The sequence below is a fragment of the Stenella coeruleoalba genome, assembly GCF_951394435.1.
Source record: "Stenella coeruleoalba genome assembly, chromosome: 2".
Classification (NCBI taxonomy): domain Eukaryota; kingdom Metazoa; phylum Chordata; class Mammalia; order Artiodactyla; family Delphinidae; genus Stenella; species Stenella coeruleoalba.
Window position 1 is genome coordinate 182511091 of NC_137147.1, and position 24697 is coordinate 182535787.

Sequence of the window (24697 nt, forward strand, 5' to 3'; positions counted from 1 at the left end):
AGAGAAAAAGGAAGCCAGCAACCCAGAATTCTGTATCCTGCAAAATTATCCTTCAAAAGTGAGGGAGAAAGACTTTCTCAGACAAACAAAAATTGAGGGAATTTATTGCCAGTAGACCTGCAAGAAATGTTAAAAGAAGTTCTGTAGAGAGAAGGAAAATGATATAGGTCAAAAACTCAGATTTTTGTAAAGGAAGAGCATTGGAGAATGAGTAAGTGAAGGTTAGATAAAAGCTTTTATTTTTCTTACTCTTATTTGTTCTAACAGATAACAGTTTGTTCAAAATAATAATGGCAACAATGTATTTTTGTGTATGTTTATGTATGCTTATGTATAAGTGAAGTGAATCACAGCAGTGATAAAAGGGATGAGAGGAAGGAATTAGGAATATTTTGGTTTTATAAGGCACTTGTATTACCCATGAAGCAGTATAAGGGTATTCAGAAGTGGACTTGGATTAGTTGTAAATGCATATTGCAACCACTAGAAAAAGTTTAAAAAGAAGTATAATTGCTATGCTAAGAAAGGAGAGAAAATGGAATCATTTAAAATGCTTGATTAAACCCACAAAAGGCAGTAAAAGAGTGGGAGACAAAAATAAGAACAAAGAACGAGGGCAACAAACAGAAAACAGTAACAAATATAGTAGATATTAATCAAACTATATCAATAACCACTTTGAATGTCAATGGTCTAAATGTACCAATTGACGTTTAGATTACACAGATTACCAGTGGATCAAAAACAAGACCAAACTATATGTTGACAACAAATAATCCTCTTAAAATACAAAGACACATATAGATTAAAAGTAAAGGGATGGAGAGAGATATACCACGCTAACACTAATCAAAAGAAAGCAGGAGTAGCTCTATTAATTTCACACAGAGCAAACTGCACAGCAAGGAGTTTCTCAAGGATAAATAGGGTCATTAGATAAAGGGGTCAATTCTCTAAGATGATATAATAATCCTTAATGTGTTCACATCTAACAACACAGCATCAAAATGCATAAGGCAAACACTGATCTGCAAGGAGAAATAGATGAATCCACTTATATGGTGAGAGATTTCAACATCCCTGTATCATAAGTAGACAGATCCAGTAGGCAGAAAATCAATAAGGCATAGCTGAACTCAATAGCACCATCCATCAACTGGATGTAACTGGCGTCTATAGACACATTTATCCAGCAACAGCGGAATACACGTTCTTCTCAAGCTCACATGGAACTTCCACTAAGATGGAACACTTTCTAGGCTATAAAACACACCATAACATATTTGAAAGAATAGAAATCATACATGCTTTCAGATGACATTGGAATTAAACTACAAATTAATAACAAAAAATAGCTGGAAAAATAGCTAGTGTGGGATGCTGGTAGCTGGGGGGAGCCGTGCATATGTAGGGCAGGGGACATATGGGAACTCTGCTTTTTGCTCAGTTTTGCTGTGAACCTAAATCTGCTATAAAAAATAAAGTCGATTTCTTTAAGTAGAGGGAAGAATTAATACAGAAGCAAAAATTAAATAGAAACATTACCAATAAAAATGTAGACATATTATCAATAAAACCAACATCTTAAAAGTAGCAAGTGTGATCAAGAACATTAGCTGAAGATTTCTGAACCTTCTAAAAACGACTAACATTATAAACATATATTTATATCAAGCATGTCTGCTATTACTCAGTCCAGAAACAGTGCCATTTAAGCAAAGTAAGCAGAGAAAGAGAGGTAGTGCCAGACTCTGATGAAGAATACAATGACAGAATTGTCTTATAATTTGAAACATTTGGAGAAAAATAGCCTATGAGAATTAAATGTATTCAATATACTGGAGTCAAAATCATCGAACAATTTAGTTTTAAAAGTTTGGTGGAAAATGAAGTGCAATTTAAAATCCTTTATTTTAACTGAGTGTTTCCAGAAAACAGTTCTCTCTCCTCACAAAAAGAAGCCTAATATAATCTCATCTTTAAGCTCTAAACTGATTTTAAATCAAAAACATAAAAGTAAATAATTTTAAAGCCTTAAATTAACTCAGCTTCACAAACTATTTGTGGCATCCTCATTTTATCTGTAATGCCTCTATTCAGTCCTCCAAACTTCTCTTTAAAATGATGAAGGCATACCACAGAAGGAAGCAGTCCTCTTCCAAACTGCGAGAGCAACTATGCTTCCATTTTCTCCGCCTCCGGCGAAATCAGCCCTTGTGGGTGCTGAACTGTAATTTGGTCCTGAGCACTGTTGTGCAGTCTGTCTGTTGACTTCAGTATAAATAGGCCATTTCAGAACAGAAAGGCTCAGATCTAATAAAAATGTGATGTGGCTGAACTTTGCCAAAAAAGAAAAGAAACAAAAAAAGAGACAGTGACAGACAGAGAAAGGAGGAAGATGGCAAAAAAAAAAAAAAACCCCAAAACAAACAAACACCAGCAACCAAAAAATAAAACCAAAACCAAAAACCCCACAGGCTGTAAAAATTCTCAAAAAATTGGACAGTGTCAAGGCTTTGATGGTGACCTTCACTGCAGAAATTCTCAGATAACTGAAGAGCTGCTGCCCCCTCATGGAGAACTGAAAGATCTCATTTAGAAGCATTGATTCTGCAATCACACATTTACATCCTGCCTTCTCTTTTATTGGACTATTAAAAAAAAAAAAAGGCACAAACATTTTCTATAGAAAATGCCCACTCTTCTTGATACATAATTTTCCTTTAAAAATAATTAATTTAAATTTTGATGACCCTGGTATTATATAGCATAGGCATATGAAAGCACTAAAATATAGAATTTCACTTTAAGTTTTTACTTGGATTTAGACGTCAAACTCTTTGCCCCACACACGACTGTGGAGAGAAACAGTCTGACGTGACAGGTTACAATTCTGCCCTGAACACACACTTTACAAATCTAACAGTGAAATTTCAAAGTTTAGAGAGCAGCACAGTTGAAGGTTATCTTCTTGCCCCATGTCCACCTTCCCTGCAACATCCTGATTGAAAAATCAAAAATCTTTCCTTCTTATCTTTTGTATTGTTGCCTTCCCAATTTCAGGTCTTATCTCAAGCCATGCGATCCTAGCAATAGAAATGGGCAAGCTCAAGACCTAAAGTACAATAATAAATTCACTTCCAAGGAACTTTCATATCTTAGTAGCAGAGCAAAGCAACATGCCTTTTTCTGCAGGGGAGGATAATATGCTATAGTGTGCATTTTGATCAAGGGAAAAAATGACCTCAAAATCTAATTTTTAAATTGTCTGTCTTGTTCTACTATAATAGAATATAAATTCCAGGAAAGTAGGGAACTTGTCTGTCTTGTTCTAGGTTGTTAGGCAATTTGAAATACTTCTATGTGAATTAGAAAATTAACACTGGTTTACACAATGACAGCCATCATTTTTCCACTAGCACTTGTGCCTTGGTTGCATTTCTAAGTTTTTCAAAACATTTGATGCCATGTGGATAAAAATTTCTCCATCCATCCACAAAATAAGATTGGTTTTCTTTTAAATTTAAATTCAAAGAGGATAAAGTTTTAGAAACTACTGTATTTACTTCAGTCTCTATTTTCAAATACTAACCTAATACTTATCCTTTATAAGACACATTCTTGAAAAAAAGAAAAGCTCTTTTTATCCAGTTTTACTGGAAATATATTAGATATTGTAAGACATTTAAAATGTAGATCATGATGATTTGATATAAATATACATTGTGAAAGGATTCCTCCCATCTAGTTAAATGACGAATCTAACATGTAATTTATACAAATGATATTTATCACTGGAGCTTGAAATGGGATTTCCAATAGCTGCATCTTAATCACTTAGAAACTAAGTGAGTTTTGGTATTTCCATATCCTCTTTGAATGCTTCAATAAGGAACTCTTCTCCATCAAATTTGTGTAAAAAGTAAGGCTTTTCTAACTTTGTTCACCTACTTTTGACCCCACTCCAGTGCTGTACTCTTTTGAGCTTGCACTTAGACATTAACATGGTTTTAAAACAAAGCTGAATTCCTGTATTGTGCACATTCTTCAAATTTTTCCAAAGTTGGAAGAGAAAATCTAAAGGAAAAAGTCTATTTTTGATTTTATCTCCAAGTATAGAAATTGAAGAAATCTCCAAAAATAAATTTTATACACACACACACAGTAGAACTTCAATGGGTGTTCGTCATATTATTCTTTATAACATATATACATTACCCATATTTTCTTATAAACGTGAAAAAAATTAATGAAATAAAAACAAGAGTACAGGGTTGCAATATTATCAGATTAAGCAAAATTCAAGGTCCAAATGAATTAAACAAGATAAAGGGGCGTTTATGTAATGATAAAAGATTCAAGCATAAAGAATGTGTACATTCTGTTTCCTTATGGACTAAATAACATAAAGCTAAAACATGTAGCTCTACAGGAACTTGATAAAATCATCTATCATGATAATATCCTTTAACTCTTTCAGAATTTGACAGCTCAAATACACAAAATAACAATGTTATAGAAGATGTGAAAGATACATTTTTTTTTTTAAATTTTTATTTTTTTGCGGTACGCGGGCCTCTCACTGTTGTGGCCCCTCCCGCTGCGGAGCACAGGCTCCGGACGCGCAGGCCCAGCGGCCATGGCTCACGGGCCCAGCCGCTCCGCGGCATGTGGGATCTTCCCACAAATATATCTATTAAGTAAAATATGGGGCTTCCCTGGTGGCGCAGTGGTTGAGAGTCCGCCTGCCGATGCAGGGGACACGGGTTCGTGCCCCGGTCCGGGAAGATCCCACATGCCGCGCAGCGGCTGGGCCCGTGAGCCATGATCGCTGAGCCTGCGCGTCCGGAGCCTGTGCTCCGCAACGGGAGAGGCCACAACAGTGAGAGGGCCGTGTACCGCAAAAAACAAACAAACAAACAAACGAACTTTGTTCTCTGTAAATGATGTGTATTAAATTTCTAATATCCATGAAGCATTTTAAAAAATGAATCAAAATTCCAACCCTATTATTTATTAGCTGTGTGACCTTGGAAAAGTTACTTAATTTTTCTGAGTTTCTATTTCCTTCTCTGTAAAATAAAAACTGTCACACCTGCTCACTGGATTGTTGTGACAATTTAATAATTTCTTTCCACCACTCTTAGAGACATCTGTAACACATGTGTCTTTACATAATGTATTCCATGCAGTACAGTGTGGTGAATGCATTTGAAGTTTAATGATTAATGAGTGAAAGCCAAGCACAGGAACTGGCACCTAGGAGATGGTAAATAATAGCGTTTTTTTTCTTTCTGTAATTATCTCTCTTCTTGGTACCATCTTCCCCAACTTGCATACTAGTCCTTTTCATTCACATCACAGCTCTCCTCTACTTGGGAAATTTAAATGCTCTGAACTCAGCAACCCCACACACTGCAACAGTGTGCCGGGTAAACTGCTCTTGCCCTTGGTTGCCCTGGGCTATACAACTGCAAATCTAAAGTAAGTAATGATAAAATATGAACAAACCAAACAGTAATAAAAAAATTCTTGGCCACCAAGAAAACCTTAAAGAATCCCCCAAAATACAGAGATTTTATGTTCCACATTCTCTAACCATAACTGAATTGTAAGCTAGAAGTTTACAAGAAGAAAAACTAACCTAAAGAGAAAAAAACAAAGTCCTTACAATATGAAATTAAGACACTCTGAATAGTTTCCTACGCAAACATATAATTAAAATACATTACAAATAAAAGAATACGTGATATCAGAATATCTGGAACATAGCTAAACTATATACAGTAGAGAATATTTAAATGTTTCTGTTACTAAAAAAGACTGACAATAAATAAGTATGCAACTAAAGAACACTTTATAAAATTATAATAAATCAAAAGAAAGCCGGAGAATTAAGAATCAAGGATGACCCAGCCCCCCACACTCCTTGGGGGTCTGGGTCATCATCCTTAATGATGCCCAGCCCTTCTGGGCATCACACAAATTTTTCATAGCAGCTTTGTTTGTAAAGCCCCAAATTGGACAATTAAAATGCCCTATAATAGGTGAATGAGTAAATGAACCGTGTACAGCCATATTATTAATTACTACTTAGCAATAAAAATAAAAGAACTGTTGATACATGCAACAACTTGGATGCATCTGAAGGGCATTGTGCTGAGTGAGAAAAAGCTAATCTTAAAAGTTCACATACTGTATGATTCTAGTTACATATTGGGTTGGCCAAAAAGTTCCTTCAGTTTTAAAGTAAAAATAAAAGACACATTTTTCGTTTTCACCAAGAACTTTATTGACCAACGTATTCACCCTTTTGTTCCACTACCTTCTGCCATTTCTCAGGCAACTTCATAATTCCATCTTCCCAAAACTTTTATCTTTTTGAGCAAAGAACTCTTCCAGGTGCCTTTTACAGTCTTCCAGGGAATTGAAAGTTTTTCCATTAAGAGAACTTTGTAAAGAATTTTGTAAAGAATAAATGGAAATCCAAAGGTGCAATGTCTGGTGAATACGGCAGATGAATCAGAACTTCCCAGCTAAGCTGTAGCAGTTTTTGCCTGGTCGTCAAAGAAATATGTGGTCTTATGTTATCCTGATGGAAGATTATGCATTTTCTGTTGACTAATTCTGGACACTTTCCATCGAGTGCCACTTTCAGTTGGTCTAATTGGGAGCAGTACTTGTTGGAATGAATTGTTTGGTTTTCCGGAAGGAGCTCATAATAGAGGACTCCCTTCCAATCCCACCATATACACAGCATCACCTTCTTTGGATGAAGACCGGCTTTTGGTGTGGTTGCTGGTGGTTCATTTCACTTGCCCTACGATCTCTTCCATTCCACATTATTGTACAGTAACCACTTTTCATCACCTGTCATAATTTGTTTTAAAAATGGAACATTTTTGTTACATTTAAGTAGAGAATTCCATGGGGAAATATGATCAAGAAGGTTTTTTTTGCTTAATTTATGTGGAACCCAAATATCAAAGTGATTAACATAACCAAGCTGGTGCAAATGATTTTCAGCACTTGACTTGGATATTTTGAGTATGTTGGCGACCTCCTGTGTGTTATAACATTGATTGTTCTCAATTAATATCTCGATTTGATCGCTGCCAACTTCAACTGGTCTATCCGACCGTGGAACATCCTCCAATGGGAAATCTCCAGTGCGAAGCTTCGCAAACCACTTTTGACACGTTTGATCAGTCACAGCACCTTCTCCATACATTGCACAGATCTTTTGTGTGTGTGTTTCAGTTGGGTTTTTACCTTTCTTGAAATAATAAAGCGTAATATGCCAAAAATGTTGTTTTCTTGCATCTTCAATATTAAAACTGCTACACAAAAATTCACCAGTTTTGATGTTTTTTTTTAATGCACGCTATGACAGCTGTCACAATACAATCTAACAAACTTGTTTCGAATGAAGTTAAAGACAGCCAAGTACTACTAGAGCCATCATACGGAAAACCAAACAAACTTCTTGGCTAACCCAGGAGCATTCTCGAAATGACAAAATTATATAGTGGAGAACACACTGGTTGCTGGGGGTTAGGGATGATGGGGGAAAGGGGAGGCATGACTATAAGAGGATAGAACAGGAGAGAGCTTTGTGTGATGGAACTATTCTGTATCATAAATATGGTGGAGGTTACACTAATCTACATATGTGATAAAATGTAGAAATACACCTATTGGACCAACATCAATCACCTGGTTTTGATATTATAGTCATGTAGGATGTAACCACTGGGGGAGACTGGGTGAAGGGTGCATGGGACCTCTCTGTACTATCTTTGCAACTTCTTGCAAATCTATAATTATGCCAAAATAAAAAGGTTTTTTTTAAAAATAAAGGATAAAATTATTAAGTAGAATTTAAAATATTGATAAAATAAAATCTTGTTCTTTGAAAATACAAATAAAACATATTAAACCCCAACAAGTCTGACCATACAAGAGAGAAAATGACAATACATAGTTAGGGGATAAGAAACAAGGTAAAACCCCAACTACAGAAGAAATTAGGAGACCTTATATATTCATCTGTTTATATATGGCAGTAAATTTGAAAATTTATGGTAAACTCATCTACTATAGGCCACTTTTCTAGCTAGGGCCTCCCTGGATGGCCACACAGCTTGTGCTCACTGAATTCACTCCCACAAAAGACGCCAGAAGTCTACAGGGTGGAGGGGGAAACACAATTGTATGCATGAGCTGCCCTTTTCTTGGTGCTGAGGACAGATCAATTTACAAGATTCCCTTGAGATAGCTTATAGATGCAAGAGCTACAAACATGTAAGTTGAATTCAGTAGAATATTTTTAAAAAATACAATTCAGACAAGTAAGGTATATTCCTAGTATGTAAGGATGGTTTTGCAACAAGAAATCTTCAACATGATTCCTACATTAAACAAAACAATGAAACCATTTGCTTGTATCAATAGGTGGCAAAAAATAAAATAAAATTGAAAAAATTCAGCTGCCATTCCTAATAAGACTGAATTCAAATATTAAAAGTAGGAATGTAAACCAATATTCTAATTAGGCTATTTATTGAAATAAAGAAAAAAGCAAATAGTACATTAAAAGGCAAAATACTGAAACTATTGCCATAAAATCAGGATCAGATAAAATTATCTTTACTCACACACATTATTATGAACCTAGATAATAAGAAACACTAAAGAGATTAGTATTAATAAATTCATTAAGATGATGTTTATAAGAAACATATAAACTAATTTTTCTTTATTACAGAGAAAAAGAAATAAGAAAAAAACCCATGATATACTATAGTAAGAATAAAATGCCTAGGAATATATTAACAAACATAGCTAGGGGGTTTATATGAAGGAGATTCTAAAATTTTATTGAAAGACATAAAGCAAGAACTCAGTAAATGGAAAGATATGCCATGTTTCTGGATGGGAAGACTTTTTAAAATGTCAGCTTGTAAGTTAATACATAAATATAACGAGGCTCCTGTCAGAATTCCAAAGAACTTTATTTTGTAACTGGATAAAATGATTGCTGAGATAAGATGTTAAAAAAAATTGCAAGGGGGAAAACGATTTATAAATATATTGCAAATCAAATCATTATTTGGACTACATTTGTGGAACAGAATAGAATCTAGAACTAATTCAACTGTGTATCTATTGATTGAAGAAACATCCATGACCCATCTAGTACTTAGGCCTCTTCACACCACATCAGGCACTCATACATGTTTGTAACTGTGATCTACTCCCAGAATCTCACTAGCAAGCATCTCTCCACTGGTGCCTGTCTTTCTAGCTCACTTGCCTTGATATATCCATTCCAAAATATTTGACCCTACTGGGAACACCCATCCTTTGGTTCTACAGTTTCCCCCCCATCAACAATTTCTTGTTGACCTTGCTAGTTAACAATGGCTGTTCATTTATATGTGGAATCTAAATAATACAACTAGTGAATATAACAAAAAAGCAGCAGACTCACAGATATACAGAACAAACTAGTGGTTGCCAGTGGGGAGAGAAAAGTGGGGGGGGCAGTATAAGGGTAGGGTATTACAAGGTACATACTATTAGGTATAAAATAAGCTATGAGGATATACTATACAATATGGGGAATATAGCCAATATTTTATAATAATTATATATGGAGCATAACCTTTAAAAATTGTGAATTACTATATTGTACAACTGTAATTTATATAATAATGTACAGTAACTATACTTCAATTAAAAAAATGGCTCCAGCGTAGGAGGGTACCCCCAAGCACGTGAGTTTGTTTGTATGTCCTCCCAAAAACATGTTAAAAGTATATTAAAGAAATTGAAGAACAAATCTTCTTAGCAGTGAGGAACATTATTATTCTAGATTTATGCAAAATGGAGAAAAGGTGAATGGCTTTATTGGATAAAAGAGGAGAAACTGTAGGTCTAGAATTCGCAGGTGGAGAATACAAGAGGCCAGAGCCATTCTGCCGGGGGTCACAGAGGAAGCCCCAGGCAGTGTCAGGCATAGTGGAGATGGGAGGAAGAAGGGGACCAAACATTGTACACAAGGGAACTTTTGGATGTCCTGGTAATAGGAAGGTTCCAGATCTTGTGATAGCGGTTTCATAAGTGTATGTATTTATTAAAACCCATCAAATTACAGTCCTAAAATGGGTGAATTTATTTTATGTAAAATATACTTCAATAAAGATTTTTTAAATTGCCTTAGGAACTTATCCTCCACAGATACGAAACAACACATACGGTTATTCACTGCCCATTCACAGGCAACTGGTTGAATAAACTGTGCAACCCAGGACAATGGAGGACTTGCAACCATAAAAAAAAAAGAGGAAGAACGCTACAAACTGAGGATACATGGAGTGATTTTTCAGGTTACACTGTTAAGTAAAAAAGCAAGATTCAGGAGTGTCTACAGATGCTACCTTTTGTATAAGAAATGGAAAAAAAGAATACTGCATAATTTTTGCAAAAACAAACATAGGAGGAATAAACCAGAACCTATTGATAACGACTACATATGGGGAAGGCAAGATCACAATGGGGTCAATAGGTTTGGGAACGTGACTTGTCTGATTTAGCTTTTTATACGGTATTGACTTTTGAGCCATGCGAAATGTTTTAATTATTCAAGACTAAATTAAAAGGGATGAAAAAAGTAACCCTAAAATTGAATATATGCAGGAACAAATGAACTTATATCAAATAGATAGTAAGACCACATAGAAAAATATGTATTCAAGTAATTTGAACACTTGACTATACATCCGTAGTGAGATAAACACCTTAAGCTTAAAAAGAATGCAAGTGAATTTTGACGTTTTCTTAGCAGGTTCATGCTGGGTAGATCTACTGGTATTATAACTCTGAAGTCATTTTGTAAAGAGTGATTTATTCGTATTTCTATTAATGAAAAGTGAACTGTGCAAGAGGTACGTGTAAACAGACATGTTTATGAATGTACATGGTTATTTATGCTCTCTATCCAGCACTGCAAGATTTATTAGTGTTGTTTTAGAGAAAACTTAGATGTTGTTTGTGTTTCTAACCGAAAAAAGGTGGTATGAGTGTGACACACAGGAATATTTAAGTAGCTTAAAATTCCTAGTGAAGGAAATATGGCTAAAGGCACGTGAATCTCAAGAGGACAGCTGCCTCGTGGCCAGGAGCCTGTCCTATTTCCTGACACGGTGGCAGGTGCAGACTTCAGAGGCTGGGACATGCAGGATGCCTTAGAGCCTGACGTGGGGTTGGCTGTCAACATCTAGGTCTTCACAACGCAGGGAACCTGGCAGCATCCTCAACAGGTGCCTCATTTGCACTTATTGGCTCTCCTTAGAAATCACTGTATCATTTATTTCCAGTTCACTCTTCTATGCTAGTTTTTGCCTGTTGAAAAGACCAAAGAGACAAACTGCTTGCAGAAGAAAAAAGGAAAATTCACATATACACGTATGGAATGAGAAACTATAACCTTAGAAAAATAATTTTCAAATGAGTATACCCAATTTTGTTCCAGAAAAAATTTAAATCTCAAAAGGAAAAAAACCCCACTGTTTTCTCTATGTGAATTATAAAAACTGACTTAAGAATAGAAAAACTAAGAAGACCAATAATCATGATATGCTAATAATAGCTAAGCTTATTGAAGTGTACTCTGTCAAGCTTTATACTCCCTAATTCATTTAATGCCCAGAACAACCCTACAAAGTATTGAGACTATTATTATCCCATTTTCAATTTGAAGAAACTGAGAACCAAGTCTAGGAAACTTACAACAAACAGGCAATACCCATTTTTAAAATTAAGTATTCCAGCATGTAGAAAAAGATAGAATCCCCAATTTTATGAATCTTGCAAAACATGAGGTTAGCACCAACAGAAACAATAGCCAAGTCTCACTATGACTACGTAAGAAAAAAGCAGAAAGCGGTGGATCCTAGGGAGAGCTCGGCCTGTGGAATTCTAAGAAGACCCCTGGCCTTGGAGAGGCTGGGAGGGCTGGTCGAGGAGCTAGCTGCATGTTAGTTGCCTCTTTGGAAGGCCGCAGACCCTAACAGCAGTTGTGAAATGGGGGGCTCCCTCCAAACACTTTGTCAAAAAGAGATTCAAAATGATATTAGAAACAAAACAGATGGCTGTAATTCCCTCTGAATCAATATATGTATTAAAATTACAAATTACATTTTTTCTATTTTACCTAGAAAACAAAGAAACCTTATTTTATTTTATTTTATTAATTAATTAATTAATTAATTTTTGGTTACGTTGGGTCTTCGTTGCTGTGCCTGGGCTTTCTCTAGTTGCAGTGAATGGGCGCTACTCTTCCTTGCGGTGCGCAGGCTTCTCTCATTGCAGTGGCTTCTCTTGTTGTGGAGCATGGGCTCTAGGCACACGGGCTTCAGTAGTTGTGGCTCGTGGGCTCTAGAGCGCAGGCTCAGTAGTTGTGGCTCACGGGCTTAGTTGCTCCATGGCATGTGGGATCCTCCCGGACCAGGGCTCGAACCCATGTCCCCTGCACTGGCAGGTGGATTCTTAACCACTGCACCACCAGGGATGTCCCAAGAAACCTTATTTTAAACCAAAGTACCAAATTGATTAGTCAGCTGGATAGACAGAAAAGTCAACAGCTTTTCCTTATTAGCAACAAGTTCATAGATTCTGAAATGAGAAGACCAACTCTACACACACACACACACACACACACACACACACACGAGTTCTTAGGAATAGTTTTGAAAAAGAAGGTTCAGGACCTATGTAAAGAAAACTATAAATATAAAAACAGTATAAAATCTGAATAGACAGAAAGATATCTCATTTCCTAATGGCAAGTCTTACCATTAAATTATCAGTTTTCTCATAATTAACATAGAAATATTTATCAGGTGATTCCAATTAGAATTCTAGTTTTTACAGACTGAAATGATTAAATTCTGAGTTTAAAAATTTTAATTATGCACTATTTCAAAGAAATTCAAAAGACAAACCACTAATTGTGACAAGACTTCAGGAATATATATTAGTGACAAAAGACTAGTATCCATATCACATTTTATAAAAGACTCTATTAAAAAAGGGACCACAAAAGGGAAGAGTGGGCAAAGGACAAAGTGAAAGAGTCATATGTGAAAAACAAATTGAAAACAGTGAGAAAGGACTTCCTTATCAGCCATGAACATATTATAGAGCCACCAACGTCAAAACCTTTGTTTTGCCAGGCCTCTGCTACAGTCTGATGGAACCCACAGAGCCCTTCTAAGAACGTTTTTTAAACATAAATGAAACACACGGGACTAAAGAAAACCAATTGCACTGAAATCCATAACCTTCTAAGGTGAAGAGAGCCCAAAATAGAAGGCCAAAGTAGATTCTAGTACTTACGGGAATTTTATCTAGGGCAAGATTGGGGTAAGTGGGGTAAAGAAAGTTTATTTAATGTGTAGTACTGACACAACTGGCTACCCATATGAAAAATAAGATGGCTCCCTACTTTGTGTCATAAGCAAAAGTGAATTCTAAGTTATTAAGGATTTAAAAAGAAAAAAGTAAAACAAAAGTCTCAGAAGAGGTTAAGGAGATTGCATGTACAGTCTAAGAGCCGAGGAACCCAAAAGGTATAAAATATTAAAAAATAAATTGTAAGAAAAAATATAGCATAAACAAACTGAAAAACAAACACTGGGTTAGAAAAAAATGCTTAAAACTTACATATATATGGTTTAGTATCTGTACTATACAAAGAGCTCATATAACATAATAAAACCAGGAAAAAAATTGAACAGAAAAACTGACAAACGATATGAATAACCATTTCAAAAAAGAGTAACTCCAAATAGCCTACAAACATGAAAAAATTCTCTGCAGAAAATGCAAACTAATGTACATCAAAGTGGCAAAAATTAAATTTTGTGAACACCTCCTACTGCTGATGGGGAATGCAGGGGGAAAAACAATACCCTTACATATTGCTAGTAGAAATGTAAATTGTTACAGGTTTTTTTTGTTTTTTTTTTTTTGCGGTACGCGGGCCTCTCACTGTTGTGGCCTCTCCCGCTGCGGAGCACAGGCTCCGGACGCGCAGGCTCAGCGGCCATGGCTCACGGGCCCAGCCGCTCTGCGGCATGCGGGATCCTCCCGGACCGGAGCACGAACCTGTGTCCCCTGCATTGGCAGGCGGACTCTCAACCACTGCGCCACCAGGGAAGCCCTGTTACAGATTTTTGGAAAGCAATTTATAAGATCTATCAAAACTAGAAAATATATACACTTTCTTTGGCCCATAGATCCAACTCTTAAATATCTATCCCATAGAAACAAAACGATATGTGTACAAGGATACTTATTGCAGCACCATCTGCAAAGGCCAAAATGGAAACAGTATAAGTGCCCATTCCTAGAAGAATGGTTAAATAAACTGTGATAATCCATACCATGGAATATTAACATTGTACAAGCATTGAAATAGAGAATAGATGCATCCAAGTTGGCTTAGAGGTATTTTCACAGTCTATTGTTAGGTAAGAACAGCAACATGCAGAGATGATTATACAGACAATCTCATTCTTGTAAAATAACAAGAGTAAAATAATGTATATATACATACTTGCATACGATTAAAGAGGCATGGAGAAATACAGAAAGGGTATACATGCCAGGTTGTAACAATGATTATCTCAGGTGGGAAAGGGGAAGAGTGAGTGTTGGGATGACAGAGGAAATTAAACCAAAAAACATGAGACCCTATAAAATAAGGAGTCCTTAAAATTATATATATGTATATATCCACAAATAAATATACGAAATAACCTCACTAAAATATTGAGTTACTTAAGAATAATGGTTTTTCAAGTGATAGTCATCAACATACTGAATTCAATGTACAAAGAGCCCCTACAAAGACCATATACACTCACAGAGCATACATTTGGTTACAAGAAAAAAAATCCAACTCAAACTGGCTTAAACCAAAAGGGAATTTATTGGCTCACATAAGTGAAAAGTCCAGAAGTGTAGCTAACTTCAGGTCCAGTTTGATCCAGGGGCTCCAGATTGCATCAAGGGTCCAACTTGGACACACTTTTATTTTCTTAGTACCGCCCTCAGGCTGGCTCCTTTAAATAGAAAAGCTGGCTGCAGCAAGTTCAGAATTATCACACCACATCTCCAAGAAAGTGTCTTCTTCTGCAGTTCCTGAGGAGGCCTCAGCAAACATCTTATAACTAAGTAGCCTCATCTGAACCATTTACTGTGGGGACTTGGGGGGAAGTGGCACTGGTTAAAGATAACCACGTCAGCTCCAGAGCTGAAGGTGCGACAATCCCATCCAAACTGCATGTGTGATGATGGAGGGCAGTTATCCAAAGAAAAAGTGGGTGGTGGATGCCAAATGGGCAAGCACAACATAACAGGAACAAGGAATAAAAGAAAATAATACAAATATCCAATAAAATATTAAAAGTGCCCAACCACACTAGTAATCAAAGAAATACAAATAAAATTACATAGTTTATTGTTTATCAGGTTAATAAAAGAAAAAGAAACATTGCTTTTGTGTGTGAGAGAGAGATGGTGAGGGGGCAGCTCCTGTGAGAACAGAAGCTCACAGTACTATTGGAAGCGTTTGTGACAAAACAGTTGTAACTAAGAGGCACTAAAGCAAACTTTATACCACTATCAGAAATGTTACTGATTCCTAAATATGAAACAAAAAGCTAGCAACAAACAGTAAAATTTAAAGCCCATAATGTAACAAGTTGAGCATGTTTCTTTTCCTCCAACCTGATAGATGTTCCCATTAAAAATGATAATAAAAAATAAAAACGGAGATTCCTGGGTAAATCTATATTCCTTAGCTCCAAGTGTTGACTCAGCTTATTTCTTTCTGTTCTCTTCCTTCAACATTTCCAGACAAAACCCAAGATGAAATCTATAGTTGATTACCCTCAGCATAGCTGGGGTCAGAACTAGTATATCTTCTAAAACTGATTAAATGCTTTTATTCCTATCTCTAACAAGGGAAAATAAATGAAGGACGCAAAAACTTCATAAGTATGACTGATGAAATGGACCCCAAAATATAGAAGCATAATGCTTGAATACTGAAAAGACCTACAAGCTGTTGGATCTGGAGGATTATCCCAGTTCACTTGAAAATCAGTTAGAAAAAATACATATTAAACTGTATTTAAAGACATTATAGATATGAGGTAGGTTTGTGCTATCCCACACTTAAAACAGAATCATGTAATCATGTATATTTCAAGTATGCAAATTACAATGAATCAAAATCAAGTCCAATTTCACTGTATTCAGTTAGAAAGCCAAGTGTGACTTTATAGATGGCAACTGAGTACTTGAAATGAAAACATCCCCTAGATTTCAATTTTGAGCTGAAAGGCTGTTCCCAGATTTAATAACTTTTCCCATATCCAATTACAAATAGGAAATTAAGGTGCCCTAAGTCTCCTGATTTTGTACCTTTACTAAGTCAAAGATTTTCACTAAGAGACCACCTACTCTACTACCTTAACTTCTAGGTCAAATGATTTACACAGTTGGTTTACATCAATGGGATTTACTCTACAACCAAAAATCCTGAAAATCTTCTATTACACATAACAAAAGAATGATAAGCCTGCTATGTTAAAACAAAAACTAGCCGTAGCAGAGGGAGCGGTGGTTAAGAGTATGGACTCAGGAGTGAAAATGCCTTGACTGGAATCCAGCTCCATCACTGACTAGCTCTGTGATCTTTGGGAAGTTACTTAACCCATCTATGTTTCATTATCCTCATCTTTAAAATGGGCATAATGGCAGTACCAACCAATCTCTTAAGGTTGCTGTGAGGTTTAATGACATAATCCAGCACTTAGAACTGGACCTGACACCCAGTAAGCTTTCAATAAATGTTAACTATTACTGTTAATATAAATTGAAGTTATTTTTTTGTTTAGGTCTATCTCAGTACTCCCAGACTCAAAACACTATATTCTAATTGTTCTGATTTTCTCCATCTGCAAAAGGCACTTTAAAACTACTACGAATGACTGAGAAATGAAGAACTGACAAAATCCTGTTAAGTGACTAATTTTAGATATCACTACTACTTCACTTAGAAAACCTACACTATGAAACAAGAAGCTTGCAACAAAATAGTGACAATGTGAATAACACTGTATTCAGGACTTCCTCAGCTGATGAGAGTAATAGGGAAATGTATAATACTTCCTGCACAAATGCATCTAGGGAAAGCAGGCTATATTTATTTAAAAACTATAAAGGTTACAATATAAATCAAACAAAATTAGTTGTTAAAAGTTAAGTGACTCATATGTATCCAAATTCTGACCAAATCAAGACAATCCAATGCACAGAAAGAGTATTATATAGTTCAAGGAGCAAAAAGCAATAAACAGAAATGTCAATACAGAAACTACATAAATATACAAATCTACAGTTTTAATGTAACAACAAGTCGTTAAGTACATGTGTTAGCTATCTTTCTCCAACATTAAAGTAGTATATGTTTCATATTTAGTAAAAACATACATAATGCAGAAAACCTTTAATCAAATGTAATGTAGTCTAACAAGTGTGAACCACGTAGAATGTAAGGTTTTCTTATGTGAAGATGTACATTTCAGCCCATTATCACATATATTGCAAAGGTGACCCACAAAAATGTTTATCATTTGCACCTGTATACAGAGAACAAACTGCCTAGAAATTAGTATTTCTTATTAATCTTACTGAGGGGTATTAGAGTAACCCGCCTGAAAGGACAAATTACTTATCTGGAGGCTTAAAATAGCAGAGATCAATGTAAATTAAATATATGAGTGAAAAAATACACAGTGTACAACAGCAAGAGGTTAGAAAACTGAATACTGTGGAAAAGATTTATTAGTCTGTACAAGTTGGTTTTGATAAACTATTGGCTACTTGTTACAGTAAATTACCAAGATTTTCATTGCAACAGTATTTTCCCACACACATCAAAATCTGGAAGCAATATGCCTTTCTCAAATTATAATTTAGTGTCTTTTCCCCCAACCCTCAAAACACAGAAGTAGGCTTTTGAGTATCAACTAGCCATTTATGGAAGTCATAAGATACAGATATTCATTAACATTACACAAGCTACGACTGAAGTGCTTGCACAAACACCACCAACATTTATGGAAAAAGGTGTTGTTTCTAAAAGTGGTCAAAGGACTACATGAGTTACGTAAACACACCATTCCTGTCCTTCTGAAAACAAAATGGGGGGAAACCTTATTGCCATCCTGTCAAATACCACATAAGCAAAACTGCTGCACAAAGGGTCATGAATCCCATGTACATATCACAGAATTAAAACTCCAGTTAAGCAACCGAGCTACTTGTGAACTAAATTAAAAGTAAGACCAAACTTCTTTAACATATCGATGCTATTTTAGAAGCATCATCAGAACAAACAGAGATTTAATTATAAATTGGCCTGGACTACATCCTGTAAAGAGAAATTTGCTTAGTACTAAAAGAGAATCCATCAGCAAACATCCTAGAAAAGTTATGGAATCATGCTCTTTGTTATTTCTGAAGGGAAATTTGCCAGGTTTGATGATACCTGTATGTCTCTCAGTGGTCCTAGGAGTTCTACATACCAATTAATTCAGTAATTGATGAGTATTTAAATGAAAAGGACACCAGAAATAGACCTTGTATCAACATACACTAGATAAGTGGATTTTTAAAAAATCACATGATGAATGTAAATCATAAAATCAAATGTACTTATAAAGGTACACCTATTTTATGTTACATAAAAAACTGCAGATTGCAAACTATGCATGCTTACCATAATGTTTTACCTGGAAACAGTCGATAAGTGGGATTTCTCGCAAGTATTTACTGCCATGATACAAAACAAATATGTGCAAACTGCAAGGACCCTAAAATAGCAGTTGAAGAGTTTATATACAGAAAGATGACGTTATCCGATCAAATATGCAAGAGATGGAGCTCCCCAGAGTTCATAACACAGAGCAGTAACCACCACAGGGCCCTCCCCCTTGCCCTTCTTCCCTGTGTGTCAGTTTGACTCCTTTATTCTGGTTCTCACTTTCCCACAGTCCAGGCGTCTGAATGATCTTTTCAACAAGTTCCTCAAAAGCACACTGTACGCCATCACAGGTTTTTGCACTTGCCTCTGAAATTCAAGGAAAAATGTCAGAGTATATTCTCTTCTGATCATATTTCTACGTTTTTCTGGAAAACTATTACAGCAGAAATATCAGCTGATGATATATAAAAAGCCAAATCTCTCCCCACAGGTTTAAGATTAGCGAATTTCCTGCAACTCTCAAAGTTGAGCTATTTAAGTTCTATCTATAAGACTAGCGGTATATAAGCCCAAGATTTTGTGATAGAGTTGTAAATTTTAAAGCCCTACTCAAATACTACGCCAAAGTTCTTTCCTTAATTTTTTTAGTTCTTAATATTAGCCGCTGAAGCAGGTATCATTCCCGTTTTAGAATAAGGAAATCTAGGCTCTAAGTTAAACAATCTGGTTGCTCTGTGCCTGGGACCCAGCAGCTATAGGTGGTTGGATAAATGACATACAACCATGAACACTAGTCCCATTTTAAATTTATGCTTATGAGACGCATGTGGACACTTAGCCCTGCTCCCCAATCCTGTATTTCCCCAGTGACTACCTTTTTTTCCAGTCTGAGATGACTATTTATTCCGTCATCTTAAAGCTCCTCTACCTCAGCTGATGATCTAGCTCTATATTGAGAAAACCCGAAACAACCTGGCAAGAACTCCTGATCATCCCACTGACAGGGTTCCCAGCCCACCCACATCTGTATCCTTAGGCTTTGCCTTCACTCCTGTTACAACAGGTGAACCATCCCGGCTGCCGTCTGAGGCCCCCCTTTGTCTAGTTCCCGGGATCCCATCCCTTCTCATTCACTGAAAAATCATGTGCCCTCTCTTCTGGATTATACCAGTCAGCTTCAAAGCCCACCAAAATTATTGTCCGTCTCATTAAACACCCACCCGCCCAACCAAACAACCTGCCCTCCAGCCCACACCTCCTCCAGTAGCCACCTAGTTTCTCTACTCTCTCAAAACTGTCACAAAGAGTTGTCCATATAAGTTGTTTCCACTTTATCTCAAAATTTTCTTCAAACTACGCTGATTAGACTTTTGTTCCCACCACTCCATGGAAACTATTCTTTTCAAGACTACCAAAGCCTGTGCCTTGTCAAATCCAACGTCCTTTTCTCATTTGACCCCTTGCAGCATTTGATGTGGCCGACCGCCTTCTTCCTTTGAACACTTGGTTCACGTGGCCTGCAGGACACTGAACACTCCCGGCACCTCCTCTCTCACTGGTGTAGCTTTCGCAGCCTTACTTGCTGGCACTCCTCTTTCTGCTGACTTCTGATTGCTGGAGCGCCCCAGCATTCAATCGTCAGCCCTTTTCTATCCAGTTTTTCCTGTAGTGATTGCTCTAATCCCATGACTTTAAACGCCACCTAAATGCCAGTGACCACGATGTCCACTGGTTGTCTGAAAGACAGGTCTTACGTCTAAGCAGAACTCTTGGTTCCCTATTCCTCTGCCTAAACCTGTTCTCATCTCAAACTTCCACATCTCAGTTACGGCACCACCATTCACCCAGCTGCTCATGCCAGAGACCTGAACTTATCCTGACTGCTCTCTTCCCTTATCCTCCACACCCAACCTATGTGCTGTCAGCTCTACCCTCAAAGCGTCTCCTGGATCTGCCAACTTCCCACCAGCCATGACTGCCACCACAGTCAGCGCCACCAGCACCCCTCATCTAGGCCACTGTAAGAGAATAAGCACCCTCTTGCTTCTGCTTCTCACGGGCCATTTGCTACACAAATGAGTCTCTTTAAAAGAATATCAAGTCACAGCACTACTCCCTTGCTTTCCACCTTGCTTAGAATAAAATTCATTTCTTTCCCATATCCTAGGAGGTCCAACATGACCTTTTAAGATCTCTTGTCCCATCATCACCACCCTTTCCTCCAGCACACGCTCTGCTCCAGCCCACAAGCTTCCTTCCTGTTGCTCAGACACACTAAGCTGGTTCCTACCTCAGGAAATACTCGTTATTCTCTCAGCCTGAGACACTCTCCGTCTTGATCTTCATACCACGAATTCTTGCTCAAATGGCACTCTCTCAAAGAACTTTTCCGTATTACCTCCCACCCTGGTCATTCCCTCTTCCCTTACTATGTTTTATTTCCTGCATAGCACTACTTACTTATACGAGTCTGTTTCCCAGCCTGGAATGTAAACTCCCTGAGGACAGGAAGTTGGACCATTTTGTTCACTGTTGTATCCTCAGTGTTCAATAAATATTAATTGAACAAACTAACATATAGAAATGAAAGACACCTAGCAAGTAAGCAGTAGAGATACTACTCAATCCCTGTCTAAAATTCCCTACACCTTCCACTTACACCACCCCACTTCTCTTTATATGTGATGTTCTCCCATTTCCATTTCCTGATTCCTACTGTGTTCTAATACAGTGGAATAGCTAAAACAGTAATTCCTAAGGCTGGCTTCACATCAGAATTAACTAGGGTGTTTCTTATAAACTGCCTTCGAGGCTCTGTTTCAGACCCGTGATAAGTAAGGCCCAGAGAGTGTAACTTTTAAAAGCTCCCAACTGGTAGAGCCAGTCCACTATGCCAGACAAGGGGCCAACAAACATCTCCTGTAAGTGGCTAGAGAGTAAATATTTCAGGCTTTGACGCCATACTGCCTCGCACTGTAATGGCAACTCTGCCATGAAGCACAAAGGCAGCCACAGACAGCAACGCAGATGAGCGGCCATGGTGTGTTCCCATACAAACAGTGGGGCCACATCTGGCCCGTGCTGTATTTGCCAACACTAGCTCTACCGTGCTTCTCACATATTAACGTGCATACAGATCACATGAACATCTTTCTCAAATGCAGATTCTAATTCAGAAAAACTGGGCTAGGGTCTGAAATGAAGCATTTCTAACAAGCTCTCAGGTGGTGCCACTGCTGCCAGCACATGAACCAGCAGGTGCGACTGCAGGGCTGGGTCCCTGGCTTTCCTGAAGGAGAGGAATGGTGTGACTCTTCTGTAAGGCTTCACAGGATGTGAGATCCTATTCTTTTTCACAGAAAGAAAAATAAGGAACCTGGTTCTACAGTTGGTTAGTTTTATAGCACAAGACAACCATGAGCTATATACACACATTTTATGGTTCATAAAGAGAACAATGTAACAGAAACTCCATTTAAAAACTCTTCATTAATAATGAAAAGATAAAGATTCACACACCTACCTATAAATAACATGGAATGCTTCCGTGCAAACTTCAGGCCTTCATTTCTGTCAACTTCACGATTTTCCTAAAAGATAAATCAAAGATTAAGAAAAGCTACCAAAATATAGAGCCAAACTGCCAAGTGTCTGACTTCTCACCTTATCAATTTTATTTCCAACTAGCATGTTTACTATGTCATTTCTCGTGCAGTACGTTTCCAACTCATTTAACCAATTATCCAGTTTAACAAAGGTGTCTCTTCTTGTGACATCATAAACTGAAATAAAAAGAATCATTTATTAAATATCAAAAGTAAGAAACAATGGCATTACATTTCTGATATGTACTAGGAACTGACATTACTATACAGACAAGTCTGTTTTTTAAGCCTTCAATGCTTAAAAATCAGTGCCTACTGATCCAGATGGAAGAAACAAGTGTATTTAAAAAAAATATATATGCATTTACATACATACTTCAACTTTATTTACATATGTTGTGAGAGAAATGAAATTATATCCTATGTGATAACTGAAAATTAAGCAAAACAACAGCTGTGTCTCCATTTATAACAATAAAAAAAGTTTGTCTGAAAACCAGAAGGTGTTTAGATTCAAATCTGTGGCAAAATACCAAAAAATTTTACATAAATTTCAGTATCTATGACCCTGTTACTTTATTTCTCACAAGGACCAGAATTTGAAAATTTGAAAAAATATGTAAAGTTAGTGGGTGGAATCCTGATCGTCTTCCTCTGCTTTCACTTTCATCTCCCATCACTCTGCATTTTACTAAAGAGCTTATTAATTTAAAGTGTTTTCTAAACTTAGGAGATGCTGAACCAAAACTATGAGAGTCACTGTCAAATTAACAGAAATGAAACCAAAGCCTCACAAGTCATGATATATAAGAAGAGATTTCTCCCTACAATTGATCAATATTCATTTTAAACAGTTTCTCAGGAATATTAAGAACAAGCACTTTTCAATAAATTACATTGAAAATCCACACTTGGCTTTTAAGTTCTGTGCGATTATAAATCAATAGTACTAAGTGCTCTGTGCTATTTTTCAAGACTAAGAAAACAGATTCTGCTAAGCAACCAACACTCTCCTTCTTTTATAATCTGGCAGTTAATATTTGTAAGCTGCTGACTAAAGATTGGTTTCTGGTAATACTCTAAGACAGACCAATGACAGGAGGACTGGTCCTCAATTATGTCCTCAGCAACACGCGCTTTTAAACCAGATAAATTATAGGGGTGTTTTATTTTAGGTAAGCGATTTTTAGGTTGTACTTTTAAAAATGTTTTCTATGTATCTTCTTTCAGAAAAATGCATAAATCCAAACCACTCCTTAGTACATGTGTCTGATCTTTATTTTTTAATTGCTAGACAAAGGGCTGAAACAAAATTTTAAAAGTGTAAATATTCATTAATATTACATGAAGTTAATGTAACTTCAAGTCACATAAAAGTAGCCCTAAAGAAAAATGAAAGAAAAACTTATTGACCTTCACAAACAAGGAAAATTAGAAATTCCCCAGTAATAAAACAATATTTTTTAAACGGTATATTAAAGTAAAACCTTACCTAATATAACACCCTGTGCACCTCTATAATAGCTGGGAGTTAATGTTCTGAACCTTTCTTGACCAGCAGTATCCTAAAAGTGGCAATAAATTATTATTAAACAAAACAAAGTATAAATAAAAACCTTCAACATACTAATTTAAAAGCAGAAAGTTGAACAGCATTATTAAAATATCAAGCTCATTTAAAACTCAAATAAGACATTTTTTTTTTACTGACAAGTGTAACATAAAAACTAACAAATACTGCCTCATCTGTAGAAAAAATGTAACAAAGTATAGGTTTTCTACAATTTTGAATTTAAGATTTTTATCACACATGAAACTCATTTCATTGAAAGCCATTGTTCTCAACTCCAGTGGCACAATAAAATTTCCTGGGAAATGAAAATACAGACGCCTAGCTTGAACCCATGAAGATTCTGACTTAACTAGGGTATGACAGAAGTTTTAATACTCTTCCCACCAGGTGATTCTGACACAGAATCAAGGTTGAGAACCAATGATTTAAAGAGAATTACAGGGGTGTTTTATTTTAAGTAGGCAATTTTTAGGTTGTACTTTAAAAAATGTTTTCTATGTATCTTCTTTCAGGAAAATGCATTAAAACCAAACCACTCCTTATTACATTTCTGACTCATATTAGGGGTAATGAATATAAGACGTACACAAGCTAGGAAATGTAAATTTCACAAGGAAGGGACCACATCTGCTCAATCACCAGTTTAACTCCAGAACCCGGAGAAATTCCTGCCAT

At 36.5% G+C, this 24697-nt stretch overlaps 1 protein-coding gene across 1 annotated transcript in view; it reads right to left on the reverse strand.

Moving 5' to 3' along the window:
* Nucleotides 1-17958: 17958 nt before the first annotated feature.
* Nucleotides 17959-24697, reverse strand: part of RAB18 (RAB18, member RAS oncogene family) — a 32728-nt gene continuing 25989 nt past the window's right edge. The window contains exons 4-7 of the mRNA XM_079914609.1: nt 23942-24014; nt 22508-22626; nt 22368-22434; nt 17959-19210 (exon numbers count right to left, since the gene is read on the reverse strand). Of these exons, the coding sequence (XP_079770735.1) occupies nt 19035-19210; nt 22368-22434; nt 22508-22626; nt 23942-24014 (435 nt within the window). The 3' untranslated portion in view covers nt 17959-19034. The remainder of the gene's footprint in view (nt 19211-22367; nt 22435-22507; nt 22627-23941; nt 24015-24697) is intronic.